This window comes from Neolamprologus multifasciatus, chromosome 15, assembly GCF_963576455.1.
Source record: "Neolamprologus multifasciatus chromosome 15, fNeoMul1.2, whole genome shotgun sequence".
Lineage (NCBI taxonomy): Eukaryota > Metazoa > Chordata > Actinopteri > Cichliformes > Cichlidae > Neolamprologus > Neolamprologus multifasciatus.
This window is the reverse complement of record NC_140453.1, coordinates 20,305,076-20,319,697: the sequence shown is the minus strand read 5'-3', so window position 1 is coordinate 20,319,697 and position 14,622 is coordinate 20,305,076. Positions and strand designations below refer to the sequence as shown.

General features: G+C 39.0%; 1 protein-coding gene across 5 annotated transcripts in view; it reads right to left on the bottom strand.

Moving 5' to 3' along the window:
* The window catches only part of fam184ab (family with sequence similarity 184 member Ab), a 225,611-nt gene that overhangs the window by 108,040 nt on the left and 102,949 nt on the right, over positions 1-14,622 (bottom strand). For all 5 annotated transcript variants that reach the window (XR_014869412.1, XM_085133283.1, XM_085133286.1 and 2 more), the window contains exons 7-9: positions 11,600-11,735; positions 9,794-9,975; positions 2,000-2,185 (exon numbers count right to left, since the gene is read on the bottom strand). Coding sequence is in view for 4 of the 5 variants with exons in the window: in XM_085133283.1 (XP_084989409.1) it covers positions 2,000-2,185; positions 9,794-9,975; positions 11,600-11,735 (504 nt within the window). In the remaining variant the exon portion in view is untranslated. The remainder of the gene's footprint in view (positions 1-1,999; positions 2,186-9,793; positions 9,976-11,599; positions 11,736-14,622) is intronic.

The window sequence follows — 14,622 nt, the reverse complement described above, 5'->3', positions numbered from 1 at the left end:
CACTTTATTTCTGATTGAATGCAACATTTGACAACTCTAGCTTTTCAACATGTGCAGTTCTAGGGAATTCAACAGTAATGGCAAAGTTTGTAATAAAGCTGCCCAAGCCTTTACTGGATGAAGAGTGGCCCTTTTACCATACGTTTTATACAGTTGTCCTAGGTGTGCGTGCCACCAAGATGTCTGATGGCCTAGCCCCCCCAAAACATCACCACAGAAGGTTTTGGTTAGACATATTTAATCTCCCAGTGACTAGTATGCAGCTGATTAGCTCAAAACCGTGCAACAAGTTCACACTAGTTAGCAAGCTAATATTAGTGGGCTGAGATCACAGACACTATAAAAGATGAACACAGCTTTTGGGCCACAAATTTAAGTTCATGCAAAAGCACCTTAACCGTGATTCTTTTTATTGGTCAGCCAGGAACCACTGTACTAGAAAAACTGGGGAAATGGCCCTCAGCTCACTCTCCCTGTGACCTCAGTAAACATTTCCTGATATGTTTATGGGCCCAATCACTAGTTTCTAATCATCGCAAACAGCAACTGGGGCCCACTACCTTCCATTATTAACCCAATTACCTGTACTGCTGTCACTGTCAGCAGGCACCAGTAGACACTGTCACTATGATTTCTCATCACAGTAATGGCGGCTGTGCTGGATGGTGGAGCACACAAATCGGTGATAGCAAGGCACCACGCGATGACCATGTTTTGACATATTTTTAGCTGCACATTGTCTTGTGACTAAAATATTACCAAAGCTCAAAAGTGCATAAAGGTAAAAAATAATCTAATGCATCAGAACAAATAAAAAATACTTATGCACCAAAAGTTAATTTCCTGTCACATCTGGTGTCCATCAGAAATTCTTCTAAGAGCAGAATGTTTACGGCTTGAGAATAGCTCCGGGCCTGATGATGCAGGATCAATTAGCATACAGCTGTTCACATTCCTCTGGCTTCGAGCAATAATCGCTGATTACTCAAGATGCGGCAATCACAAAATAAACCCCTGTTGATTTTCATTCATTGTGCCCTGTGAACCCACCATCTGATCCATCCATGTTTTAAAGCTGCAGTATACAAAAGTGTTTTTAGAAAGTGACATAAAAACACTCAAACACACTGGGCTTTAACACTCAAAAAATGCATAAACATGCTTATTCGTTCATGATATTGTCACAGCTACAGTCAGCAGATTAGACAGGTGACCCACACAAACAACAACAACACTAAGGCCGGCTAACAGCAGCACTTCTCAACAGAAAGGTTCTGTACATCCTCAACAACTCACCTCAGTATTGGAGAGAAATAAGCTTCACTGACTCCAGAGGCTCCACATGGACACCCAGCTGACATAAACAGCAGACTGACAGAGTTGTTTGTACCTACAGCCGCCATAATTAGGATTACGCACTTAAATTTCAGAGGAGTAAAAAAACTGAAATGGACGGCAATCAGCAATCTACTGCCATCTACAGCAGTGGTGAGATTTCACAAGCTGTACCTTTAACTCTATGTTTTTTGGCTTGCTTTAACAGACAAAGGAAGAAAACTTGAGATGCACTGGTTTAGCCCATTCAACCCACTATTTTCTTTAAACTACTGCACTGAGGCTAGTGTGAAATTTGCTCAAGTCCCTCCTCACAGGCTACATTTTTGTAAAGCCTGAAAACAGAGGCCAGAGGCACTGCAGAATTCTAGTTTCCTCTCCAACTACTTCGGTTTCAACCAGCTGGATTATCGATTTTTTTTTAAATAACTACTTTAAATGTAGTTGTTTCTTCTTTGTAGTTGGGACCTTTGTTATGATTGCATGTGTCAGATGCTTCACTTCATAATAAGGCTCTGGTCTGGAAGAACCTTCGTCATATCAGAGGTGTACACTGGAACATTTACAATAAAGGGCCCAGGCCAGCCCTGTATGTCTGTCTGTCCTTGAAAACAATGAAAACATGTCCCTGTGTGTGTGTGTGTGTGTGTGTGTGTGTACTCACAGCCAGGAGGCGGTTCTTGTCCTTCTCGGCGTTGTTGAGAGCGGTCTCCAGGGTCACCCTGTTCTTCTTGGCGACTTCCTCCAGAGCTCGAGCTTGGCTCTCCTTCATTTGGCTGGTCTCCTCTTCGTATCGAGCTCGCAGACTGTTCACGTCCTTCTCGTGGGACACTTTCTCATCACGGAGGGTCTAAAAAACACAGAAAACGCACGTGCGAACTTAAATTATGCTCAAAGGTGAGCGCTGCGATAGATGATAGACAGACACAGAGCTCCGGCTGACATTCACACCATATGCTGCATTATTCAGCCATATTGCCACCGTTTGCTTGGGGATAATCCTCCAGGCTGCCTCTATACAGTGCTACTCTTTCTCTCCACATCACTCTCATGTGTTATTCTTTGAACAGTAAAAGTTGATAAAGCCTGTAATCTGGGATTACTGATAATGGGGTTATTGATTAGGACACAATGAAGCCCATTATCAGTCTCAAAAATAAAGATACAATCGTTTGGATTCTAGATGTCCAACAGTCTTTATCACACTGGTGTTTGGGTATTGTGTTTTTTAAGTATGCTAAAGCAGTTTAGCTGATAACAGGAGAACTTCTTTTTACTCATTATTTAAACAGTAGGTCTTTGAGTTCACGCAGAAAGAAACAAACAGACTTTGGGATGTTTTGTAGTGAAGTCCCAAGTGAAATGAACAGCTGCTGATTGGAGACTCTGACCAACACGTTTTAAACATTGTAAAAAGATCTTTAATATAGGCAGACATGTAATATTATGTTTGACAAAAATGTAACTAAATTAGGTGCACAGAAACTATATTTGACACTGCAGTGGGACATCGCATGATGATGACAACAGCGTATAATACGGTGACCTTTGGGATAAAATAAGAAGCAGCAATAAGGAGACCAAACAGTTCAGGATATGTTGACCTGATCGTGTGGCTGTTTTCACTTTTTTTTTTCTTTTCTTGTTTTCTTGGACAAGTCCAAATATCAACTTTTGTGTCCATACAGGAAACAGTTTTGATGATCTATAGTATCACTTTACATATGAATTATTTGTTTAAGGCAAACACATCAGCAGTGTTAGTATTAGTCATAATGCATAAGGCTTACTACAAAACCTCCTAGTGGTAAAATGTCAATGTACCAGTGTTGTACACTCATTCAAACAATCAACTATGGTTAGAAGTGCTTCACAAGTACCTGGAGGATGTACAGTCAAACAAGTAAGTAAAACTCTTGCCCTTCTTGCCCGCAGGAAAGAGAAGGACCTGAGAAATTTTCAACCAACAACAGCTAGCAAGACAATCACAAATCTCAGTGTCATCTATGTACATTAAGTGCACAACTTAGATCATTTAATTTGAGACAACACTGTGTCAAAGTTTACAAACTGCACGTGTAACTGAACTAATAAGGAGTACTGTAAAAATGCTCATCTGTATAGATAAATCCAATAGTAATTTTAGATTTAAGAAAAAAGTGAAAGTTTGTTCAAAACTAACTTCTAATGTGACCCACTGATGAGTTACAGACATGACAGATGTTTAAGAGGAGGAAAAACATTAAAAAGCCTGAAATTCCAAGTTAAAATGCTAAGCTAATGAGTATAAACGCAAAAAAAAATATGTAATGAACATCATTTAAAGAATGAATAAAAGTTATTAGCAGTGATTTATGTGTGGATGAAATGAGAGGAGAAGGCGTAGAATAGCAGAGCAAGGAGGCAGAAAATGCAGTAAAGAACAGATGTAGAAAAGATGTTGTTTAGAGAGACACAAGGAGAAAGAATGAAGTCCTGCAGAGTTAGGTTGCTGCCAGGCTCTATAAACTGTGTAACTCAGAGATGAGCAGACAGGCAAGAACAAATGCCCTCTGTACCCAGCAACAGTGCACTGGGTTTGTCATTGGGAAGCTATTATAGTATGAATCAAGGCTACAGTCAAAAAACAGTGATTTTCAGGGGAAACGGACAAAACAGACAAAAAATAAATAAATATGTAAAGTTTGGTTTTAATCAGGAGAGCAGCTGTTTCCTCTTTGCATGGCTTTAACAAAACTTTAATTGGCTAAACTTTGCCAAAAAAAAAGTCTCAAGGGAACTGTAGTACACATGAGCTGAGCTGACTCACACAGTGAGCGATCTGAGGGAACATATCCTATTAAAGACTATACCAAGATTATCTGACTACTAATGAGATTAGAGTTAAAATCAGCAGCTCTGTTTCCAGCTTTAAATTTCGTTTCGTTGTGTGTCTCGGATTAAAAAACTGTAGCTAAAGGTGTAGATAAAGTTTACATGTGGGCTCTGGTTGTGGAGCTGGGTAGGTTCCTGGTTTCTTTGCGCACTAACAAGAGATTGGCACCACACCAATCATCTGGTGGCAATAGCACATCAGGGCGTACTACAGGCAGACATAAAAGGGATGGCAGGAAGAAAATTCGAAAGTAACTGATAAAAATAATTTTTAAAATAAGGTTATATATATTTTTTTAATTTAAATTTGCTCAGTCTCAGGAGTCCACACAGTGAATTTCAGGTAGGCCATTAAAAGGCTCTGACAGCATTTTTACTGATGACAAGGGTATGCGTTATTTGATTATTGATTTGATATATTTATTTTTTATTAAAATAAATAAATAAAGAGGCTAAGTGGCTGGTAATAGAAGCGAGGGATTAGTTGAGTGAACAATTAATCTTTGGCACCACAAATATATGTTTGTTAAACTAATTGCAAATGTCATCAATGTCACCGACTCACTGTTGGGTTACGCAGCCACCCGTCACTTACCCAGGGTTGCACTGTACACTGCACTGTAGCCGCGACAGCTCCCCTCCCCTCCCCTCTCGCTAATTGCTGTAATAGATGTAAACAAGCAGGGTGGGAGGTGGAGCAGATGACATCTAGTAAAAACTTCTGGAGTCCACCAGTCTACTTTGATGTAGCAAATGAAGGGTTGAATGTAGCGTTTGAGTCCGGCCTGCATCATTGACTATGACAGCCTTAATTAATTTCAAATCAAACTATCAATATATATATCACATTTTACAAAAAAATCCTATTAACTGTTTAGGAATTGCAGACATTTTTAAATACAGATCACATTTTTAGAGGTTCAAAATAATTGGAGGATTCACAAGCAGTTTCATAGCTTAGTTATTATTATACAACAAATGAAGCAGACATAATATCTGAAGTTGACTTAAAATGTTGAATTCCACGTGTCTCAGCAAGACACACGAGACAACTAAGGTGGATGAAGACAGAATTAATTCCATGGTTAAGAGAAGTAACATCTAACCAAGCCAAGAACGCCTTTGAGCAGATAGCTGGTACCTCCATCTGATCCTATCACTAATATCGTCCTCTGTCACACCAACCTTCTGCATGTCCTCCTTCACTATACCTGTGAATCTTTTCTGTGGTCTCTGGCAGCTCCACATTCAAAATACTTAGCTTAATATGCACTCTCTCTCATCTGCACATGTCGAAACCATCTCAGCCTTCCCTCTTTTGAACTTTATCTCCAAACAGCTCAACCTCAGCTGTCCCTCTGATGCACTCATTTCTAATTTCTAAACATACATCAAATCAGGACTCACTTCCATCTTGTAAACCTTCCCTTTCAGTCTTGCTGCTATTCTTCTGTCACAAATCACCTGACCCACTCCTCCCTGTATGCACTTTCTTCTTCACCTCTCCTGTGCACTGTCCATTACTTTGAATGGTTGACCCCAAGTATTCCAACTCATCTACCTTCACTAACTCTACCAATTTTATGTTTATCTTTCCACCTGTCTCCCTTTCATTCACACACGTGTTCTGTTTTGTTTCATTGTTTCATTCTGTTGTTTGTTTCATTCCTCCTCTCTCCAGAGCATACCTCGACCTCTCCAGACTCTCTGCTTCCTACTCTCCTTACAGATCATAATATCATCTGTGATCATCAGCGTTCACAGAAACTCCTTCCTGAGCTCAGCTGTCAACCTGTCCATCATGACCACAAACAAATAGGGGCTCTGAGCAGATTTAATCTCACCCCAACTTGAACCCATCTGTCACTCTTACCACACACCTCACCAGTATCTTGCTGTCCTCATAAATGTCCTGTACCTCCCCTCACATAACTTCTCTGACGGCTCATCAACTTTGTCCATCTATAGTGTGTCCAGCTTCACATACAACTGACTGTAAGCTTTTCCTTTGCCACCTCACTCTTTCTTGAACGCCTACCTTCCCAGTACTCCGGTGTACAATTTTTAATCTCCATGCTATCTCACTTTTCCACCTTCTTCCCTTGATATTCTCACTCTGATAACAAAATTTATATCAATGGACATAAGTGGAGCCTTGCATGATGGTGGATGCAGAAACTACAGCATTGTTGTTGGTTTATTAGATGGAGAGACATCTGTTTCGGCATCTCATGGTATTAAAAATCATATCCTATGACATACTAATACCCTAGTGGTCTATATACTTTAATGGCAGTAAATTTACTGCTTCAGAATTAATAGCGTAATAGCTTCCCAGCCTATTTAGTGATACTAAATGCTTACATAACCACAGAGAGCCCATTACAAATTATATTCACTCATTACAAATTAGATGTTTGCTTAAGTGTGATAAACGTAATGTGTAAAACTCTTCCTTTGTCCACTAAACTGAACTCTAGAAATACTAGGCTTCAGAAAAATGTGAATATATTAGCTTCTCAAGTCATTTAGACTGACTGATCAACATAACCTTTCAGCATGACACATTTTAGTGTCCTAAAACATGTACAATTTATATCTCATTCAACCTCACAATTTTCATTAACCCTACTGAGTGTCTGGCAGATCATCAGACACTGGCAGCAACATGAAAAAACTTTAATCTCCGATCAAAGAACGATCATATTAGTGTGCAGTAATTGCTCAGAACCAAAGGCTGTTTTGGAAAACTACCAAAAACAACATCTAACAAACTGGTCAAACTGGGCAAGCCTGTTGTGTTATCATATGGCCAACAAAGCCATGGGCGACACATCTCCACAGTGTGACACAAACAACAGGCCATGAACATCCTGAGAGGTTCATTTCTCCTTTTGCAGAGAGACAGAGGAAAAAAACTCAAAGAAATAAAAACAAACAAAATGAGACAGGATGGTAATAAGAGGGAACTGAAATGAAAACCAAGGAAACAATTAATCTAATGACTTTTCACACATGTTCCCTAATTAAGTCAGGTCAATGAAATTATCATTATAGTTCCATCTCTTCTTGTTCACTAATGTTGCTTATTTCGAACCATAATTGATCCAATCTTTGTCTTAAAAAAACAAGGAAAAAAGAAAACATGGTCTGTGTTGCCAAAAAAGATGCAAATTTATATGGATTTCACTTGGAAGGAACTGTGCCAAATATCACTACATTAACAATTAAATGTAATTATAAAAATCATCTTTGCAATGTTTACATCAAGGTAATTTTAATTTATTTTACAAATACGATATATTCACTATCATTTAACTGTACAAAGCATTTGTTTTTTACATGACTTTTAGCAGTAAATATTCAGAGTATTTACATCTAAAAACACTCATGAACCTGTCTCAGTCAGGGCTGCTATAGCTGATTATGAATGGTTCTTACTGTTTTTGTTTTGTTTTTGGTCTCAAGCCACTTTTCAACCCAGCTCTGTCTCAGTGTAGCAGAAAAAGTAAATTAGCTCTTTATAACTTCAGTCAATTATCCTTTCATGTTTTAACTGACTTGGTCAGTGTCTCATCTGTTGGCACCGTTTCCCTATCTGATCCTGCTGCAGCCCTCCTCGCCACTGGCTTTCATATGTAAAGGGTGAAGAGGTCCCTGAACAGAGCTGCACCGCCAAATATAAATTACTGCAGATGGGAATGCTCTCTTCCCAATTTCTTGCTTCACTGCCCGTTCAGCTTGTGACTGTTTTCTTTTGGCATTACATGTTATGTTCTGTTTACTCACTTTACTAAACTTTAGAGGGGAACAGCCAATTACTGTGACACTCATATTCAGTGCAGCATTTTGATCTGCTGCTCCATTGGGGGTCCTGAGACCCTATAACTGCATTTTGATCGAGGTGATATGTCCAAAGTATAATACAAACACCAGTGTAATTTCTCCATTACACTACTAACTAACTCCTCGTTTCCCCCCGTGGCATTTCGTTTCCTTAACGTTGTTAAAAGATTCTTCAGTTCAATAAAAACGTGTACATAGTTCTGAGCTGCGGTGTGCTGAGTCTGCTTTAGGGTCCTGTTACCTGAACACTCCGTGTTCTGTGACAGTATTGTTATAGGAGAGCTTTGAGGCAACTGTTGTTGTGACTTCACGCAACATAAATAAAAGTTTTCAATGTGTTTTTTCAGATGAGAAAACATGTAGACTATGTGACACAAAAATGCATTGGAAAAAATTCAACCCACCTCTCTGGGGCCTTTAATACAAAAAAAACATTCATAGCGTGAAGGTAAAATTTCATTAAGAATAAATAAAGTTATTTTACATTAATAAATCAACTGAACCCGTCGAGGTCAGATGGGAACAGATTTAGTTGAGTTTGCATAAATTTCATCAAGAGCCAATTTATAATGATGAATCAGTGTTGAAAGGTTTGGAAATTTAGCTTCAGCCATAGAAGAAAGATGGCATGAAGTTTAAGTGATCTGAGATCTTTCATTATCCTTGGGAAGACATCTAAATTCACAGCAACCACACTCAGGGGGAGAAGTCTTTCAGCTCCCAGAGGATTACACTGCACAAATGTCAGATATAAAAGGATGGGAAAACACACATGAGGCTGCAACACTTGACATTTACTATCGGCTGCGGTTGGTCTGCTGACTACGCTGTTGCTTAAATCATCTGACCTTTAAGAGTCCCGCTTTTTAAAAAGAGGAGCAGCTGTCCTTTTTTCAGAGTTTGTAAAAGCTGTGATCGACAGGTTTGACCCTTTCAACTGTTTGACGACTGCAGGTCATCTTGCACAGATGACATGCTTTAAACTTTGTTGCAGACCTACGATTCATTTTCTTCTTAATCCCTAGGAATTCCTCTGCAACGCACTAAATACGCCAAAATAACTAACATAAGATAGACAGGGCGGGTATTTATGCATACTGTAAATCGACACGTTCTTATCTAAAAATCTGACTTTGTCTACAAGTACAACTCTCCCAGATACATCAATAATTAAAATCAAGTGCTCTTTTTACTTTTGTAAAGACTTGGTTTGGGAAATACATCAGCCTTACATGGCGATTACAGTCTCGTCTGTACAGTCAGTATCACAAACTAAAAGAAGCACGCAAAAGAAAACTGGAAAAACTAATTTGGACGGCTCTTTACTAGAGTCTACGTTTAAATCTACTTTTGCTTGATCCTGGTCACATGGTCAGGAGAGACAAGTTCACTACTTAAAATGCACATAAATACAAAAAAATACAGGAGACCAAGGCTTCATGCTGGGGTTTCACAATAACATTTTGGGTACAATTTTTTTTTCTACCAAAGTAACCCTAATGTGAAAACCTGATGTCAGTAGGTATTACTTATTACTGCTTAACTCCATCGACATTGGACCACTACACTAAAAAGTATGGGCACTGCCTTCTTCACAGTCCTTGTATTTTAAACTGGTGTGAAGCAAACTACAAAAAAGATCAGTTTCTGCATCTTGATGACTTATTGGTTATTCATAACAGAGCTGCTTCCTGTCTGGCATGAATACAAAACACTTCACCATCACACACACATGCACCTTCTCCAGGGCCTGGAGCTGCTGTTTCTGTCTTTCATCCAGTGCTTGGCCCTGGCTCTGAAGGGCCTCCCTCTCTTCCTCCATCCGCACCACCTTGTCCTTCAGCCTATTCCGCTCGTTGTCCAGGTCTCTGATGGCTGCTTCCTGGGTCATCTGGGTGGCCTGCAGACTGCTTATCTGACCTATGGCAGAGCAGAGGCGAGAAGAATGCAAATATTCAACTGATGCAATCAGCATGTTGCTGGTTCTTATTGATGCTGCCAACACAGCTACAACGAGGGGCTGTCAAAAAGTTTCAGTTTTGCGATTGTGCCATAGTTGACCCTAACTCATAGAAAGAAGGTCTACAACTCCCTGGGGCCTTTCTATGTGGAGCTAGCATTCTCTTGCTTTGTCATGTGGGTTCTCTGGGTACTTCAGAGCTATACAGTTCTTCACTGAAAACCTGCTTGAGATTGCTTTGATCTCTAGGGGCTTGCTACATTCTCCAGTAGTTAGCAATGAAAATGCTGACATGCCCACAAAGACTATTAAAACTATTCCCAGAGCAGTAGTGAAACTGTTAAAGTACAATGCAAAACAGGAAGTAAAAGTTGTGTTTTTTCACATGTGTTAGTTGCAGCGATGAGGCACAAATTCAGTTTCTAGAAAGCTTCACACATTTTTTGAGTTTCACTAGAACTTGGAGAGTAAATAACAACTCTCTGAAGATAACAACATTTTTGTTACCCAACTGGTGGTAGCCAGTTAGTAACTGATTGGTCTTTGTGATTGTGAGAGGCCTTAAATGCTGATTCTAAATTAGCTGTAAGTAAGAGTCTGAAAGGTTATTTTTGTCACTATGCTACCCCTGCAATGGATTAGTGACCCTGTCTCTCCCCCGTGACAGCTGGAACAGGCTTGAGCCCCTCTTTGGCCCTTAACTCGATAAGCTGTTAGGAAAATGTATGGATGAATGGACACCCAATGTGGCAAGAAAGGGTCCTTATCAAGCATGTGTATGTGAGCTGGGAGTGAAAATGTGCTGGACATTTCTGGACATACAAACCATAAAACTTAAACTCAAGACTACACATTTAGTAATTGTTGAAGGATGGTAAGTTGAAATTTACCACTCTGACATATTTATTTACCTCTTACAGCTATAACTTAAAACAAAAACAAACAAACAAACTAAAACAAAAGGCACTTTAAAAGGCAAAAAGGACTCATGGTCATTTCTTTGCAAACAACCTTGAGAGGTCCTCTAATCTGTAGTGTGGTAAATGAGACTCCCATGGCTGCATTTACCAGCTGGATCTTATTTGTCTCTAACATGCAAGCAGCTCCAGTGGAAAGTGATAAAACGCTCTCATTGGGTACAACGAACTCATTGGAGCTAATGGGCCGAGAATGACTCCGCACCAAAGTGGCTGCGATTGCTCACACGTTTCAGACAGTAATCTTTATGCAATGTTGTTAACCAAAGTAGTGATGGAAATACATCATAAGATATTAGACCAGATTCTAACATACACCTATTTAGCCATTTACATGTGCACATAAACACAGACAAACTGGGCACTGTCGTCAGCAAGGCTTCTTCTAGCAGCCTCTGAGGGACCGGAAACACCATTAGCCCCGATATACAGCAATATGCTATTAAAGTGTAATAGGCAACGATGTCTCAGACAAGATGAGGGGAGCTGTTAGTCGATATGTTTGATGTGTTTGCACGGAAAGCATAGAGTGCATCTTGAGTCTAGTGCGGACGCAAGAATTCACAGGTCTCATGAAAAGAGAAAGGGAAGAGATTGTGGGTCTTACTGGCTTTGAGAAGTATTTCAGTTGCCTGCTGCTGAACTCGGTCTCTGGCTGCCTCTAGTTCACATTCAGCCTCCTTCTGACGGATTTCCACAATCTCCGAGTTCTGGGTCACCTCATCCAGCTGCTTGGTTAAGTCCTAGAGGAGAGTCAAATCCACAAAAGAAAGCTCTGTTAGGGTAGGTTAAGAAGAACAACAACCAACCTCTAACATCTTTACAGAAGGAAATAATAAAATTATAATTTACCCCCAGTTTAAATGACACTGATGAAAAGACTGATGGTCTGTGCTGTCATACAACTCTTTTCGGTTTACTTTCCCTGCTTTCAGACATTGCAGACGGTTGTTTTCAAACATCATTAAAGACCAGCTGATAAATGCAGCTTTGATAAATATAGTTCTAAGCCTAAATATAGTATCTAAATGAGCTTGAATATTAAACCTAAATAACTAGCAGACCAGAGACTTCAAATGGCATGACACATCTGACTTTTACTCAGTGAAACTGCAGTTCCTCTAATGGCCACTTGAGACCAGCTTCCAGGTCAATCCCCATAAACTCATATGTTAAAACTTCCCATTAAAAACAGCATGTTTACAGTCTTGCACACAAACAGTTTTGGCCTCTACAGCTACTTTCCACCTTTAAAACAACTATACAGAGGGGAAATATTTTTATCCAACTCATTCATGTGGATAGTGGCCACTCTGACAAGTTTTCAGACAGCTGGAGCTGTATTTGTGATATTGGTGCGTTTTGTAGAATTTTTAATTGAACTAGCTCACAAATAATATAGCCTGTGGTAAGCTACAGCCCACCCAAGATGCTTATGGTTCAGTTTTGATGACTGAAATTCTAGTATTTTGATTAATGATAATGTTGAGGTTTTAATATTTAGAATCTCAAGTGGACGTCAACACCACGGGTATGACGATCTTTTACAAATGAAGTCAGAATTATTAGGCCCTGTATTATTATTTTTTGTTTTAAACAGAGCAAAGAATTCTTAACACAGGTTTTTTAAACATTCTATTTTTATTTTGGACACTTAAAATATATTACTTGTCACACAGAAACAATATTATACCACAAAAACCAAAAACTACCAGGGTTAAGACTGTCTATATCCCTTTTGCTAGATAACGGCCTGCAGCCGTTTATTGTAGTTTTCGGCACGTCTTGCACATGCCTTGATGGTCTGCGATGGTCTTCTGGTTCACATCACAGATTTCCAGTTGGATTCAAGTCGGGGGGTTTTGTTCACTTTGGTCGTCAAGAGGTAGTTCTTCACCAGGGGTGAGGTGTGTATTGATTACGTTGGAAGACAAAGCGATGACCCAGACCCAGTTTTGCTGCCAATTCTTTGAGGTTTTCTTTAGGATCTTCACATATCTTTTTTTTTTTTTTTTTATGATTATCCTTCAACCTTGGTGGGATTCCCAGATTCAGATGCTTCCCTACAGCATAATACTCCCACCATGTTACTGGGCACACTGTTTTTTAGGGTTCTACTTCCAAAAAAAAGGATTCCTTGCTTCAAACATACGCAGTGTCTCTGTGGCAAAAAACTAGTTACATCTCATCTGAAGTGTATGTCCAGTATGCATCATTTTTGTTCAGGTTTCCGTAGCATATTTTAGTCTGGCTGGAAAGTGTCTCTTCTTCTTGGGCTCTTTTTCTTGGTCTGTAACCTCACAGTCCATTTCTGTCTAAGGTTCTCATGATTGTGAGATCAAAAGTCCTGACTTGGCTAATCATTCATTACTATTTTCAGCATTTGTTCTGGGGTCTTTAGACACTTTTATCAATAGTTTTCTTTCCAAAGTCTAAATTCTTTTCTTTCCTATCTCTGCTGGGCTTGTTCTGTACAGTGTAGCTCTCTTTGATTTTTTTGATGAAACTTCTCATTCCAGTTCTTGACATTTGGAAACTCTGTGATAAGGTTTTTAATTCATCTCCTGCTTTGTAAGCATCAACAATTCTTTTTCTGTTGTCTAAGCTGATTTCTTTTGTTTTTGGCATGATGCTTTCTCAAGTGGCAGCTCAAACTCCTGCTGAAGTTTTTGTACTGTGTGTAAACTGGAAGACGATGCTCAGTTTTAACTTGATTTTGCAAGCTTTGAGCATTACAAAGTTAAAGCACATCACTGCACGGCAGTGGCTTGTGCTTTTGCTCAATAGAAGTTCAGGTTATCAGGGGTTATGTTAAAAATATGTTGCTCTGTTTCATTGTGGAGTAATTATTTTATCCTCACCTTTATATACAGTCAGTCAATCATGTGTGGTCACAAGTTCACCAACGAAACTTTAATATTGATTAAAAAATGTCTGTGTTGTGCTCAAATATTTTGCATGTTTATTTTAGAAAAGGGAAGAAAAAAGAATAAAGAGCAACTAAGAGTTTACAAAATAGTTTCTAGAGCTTCCTAAGGAGGAGTTCTTGGGCTCTGGACAGGTCAGGTTAATGACTAAAACATTGTTTTACAAAATTATCTTACTATCTATAAATTATTTTTGTGGTGATAAAAATAATTTATAGATAATGTCTTTGTTATTTATAAGTTAAAAGATCACTCATTACAAAGACTGCCACAAGGCTCGCTAGCTAGTATAAATAGAGGAAGATGGGTTTTTTTTTTCACTCTCACTAAGTTTTTTGAATGATAGGATTGTTAGCCCAAGTCCAAACTTCAACATTCAAGACCTAAATATCTTTAATGTCAATCATTAACTAAATGGAATGAAACCTGAGTAAATGTAAATCCACCTGTTCTATATTTGATGAGCTGTTAAGAGTGTGTTGAGTACTATTATGAGGTAAGGTATGCTACTGAAGACAGACCTTTAAAATTACATGTTGCTTGGTCATTGCAAAAAGGTAAGTGTAGTACATTCATATTTAAAGCAATGTAGAGGCACATCCGTCTAGAAAAGTGAACTTCACCTTATGTTGTAATGCAATGCCAGGATGAAGTTGGCAGCCAGTTTATCAAACTTACAGAAAGAACCGTATTGGCAGAATAT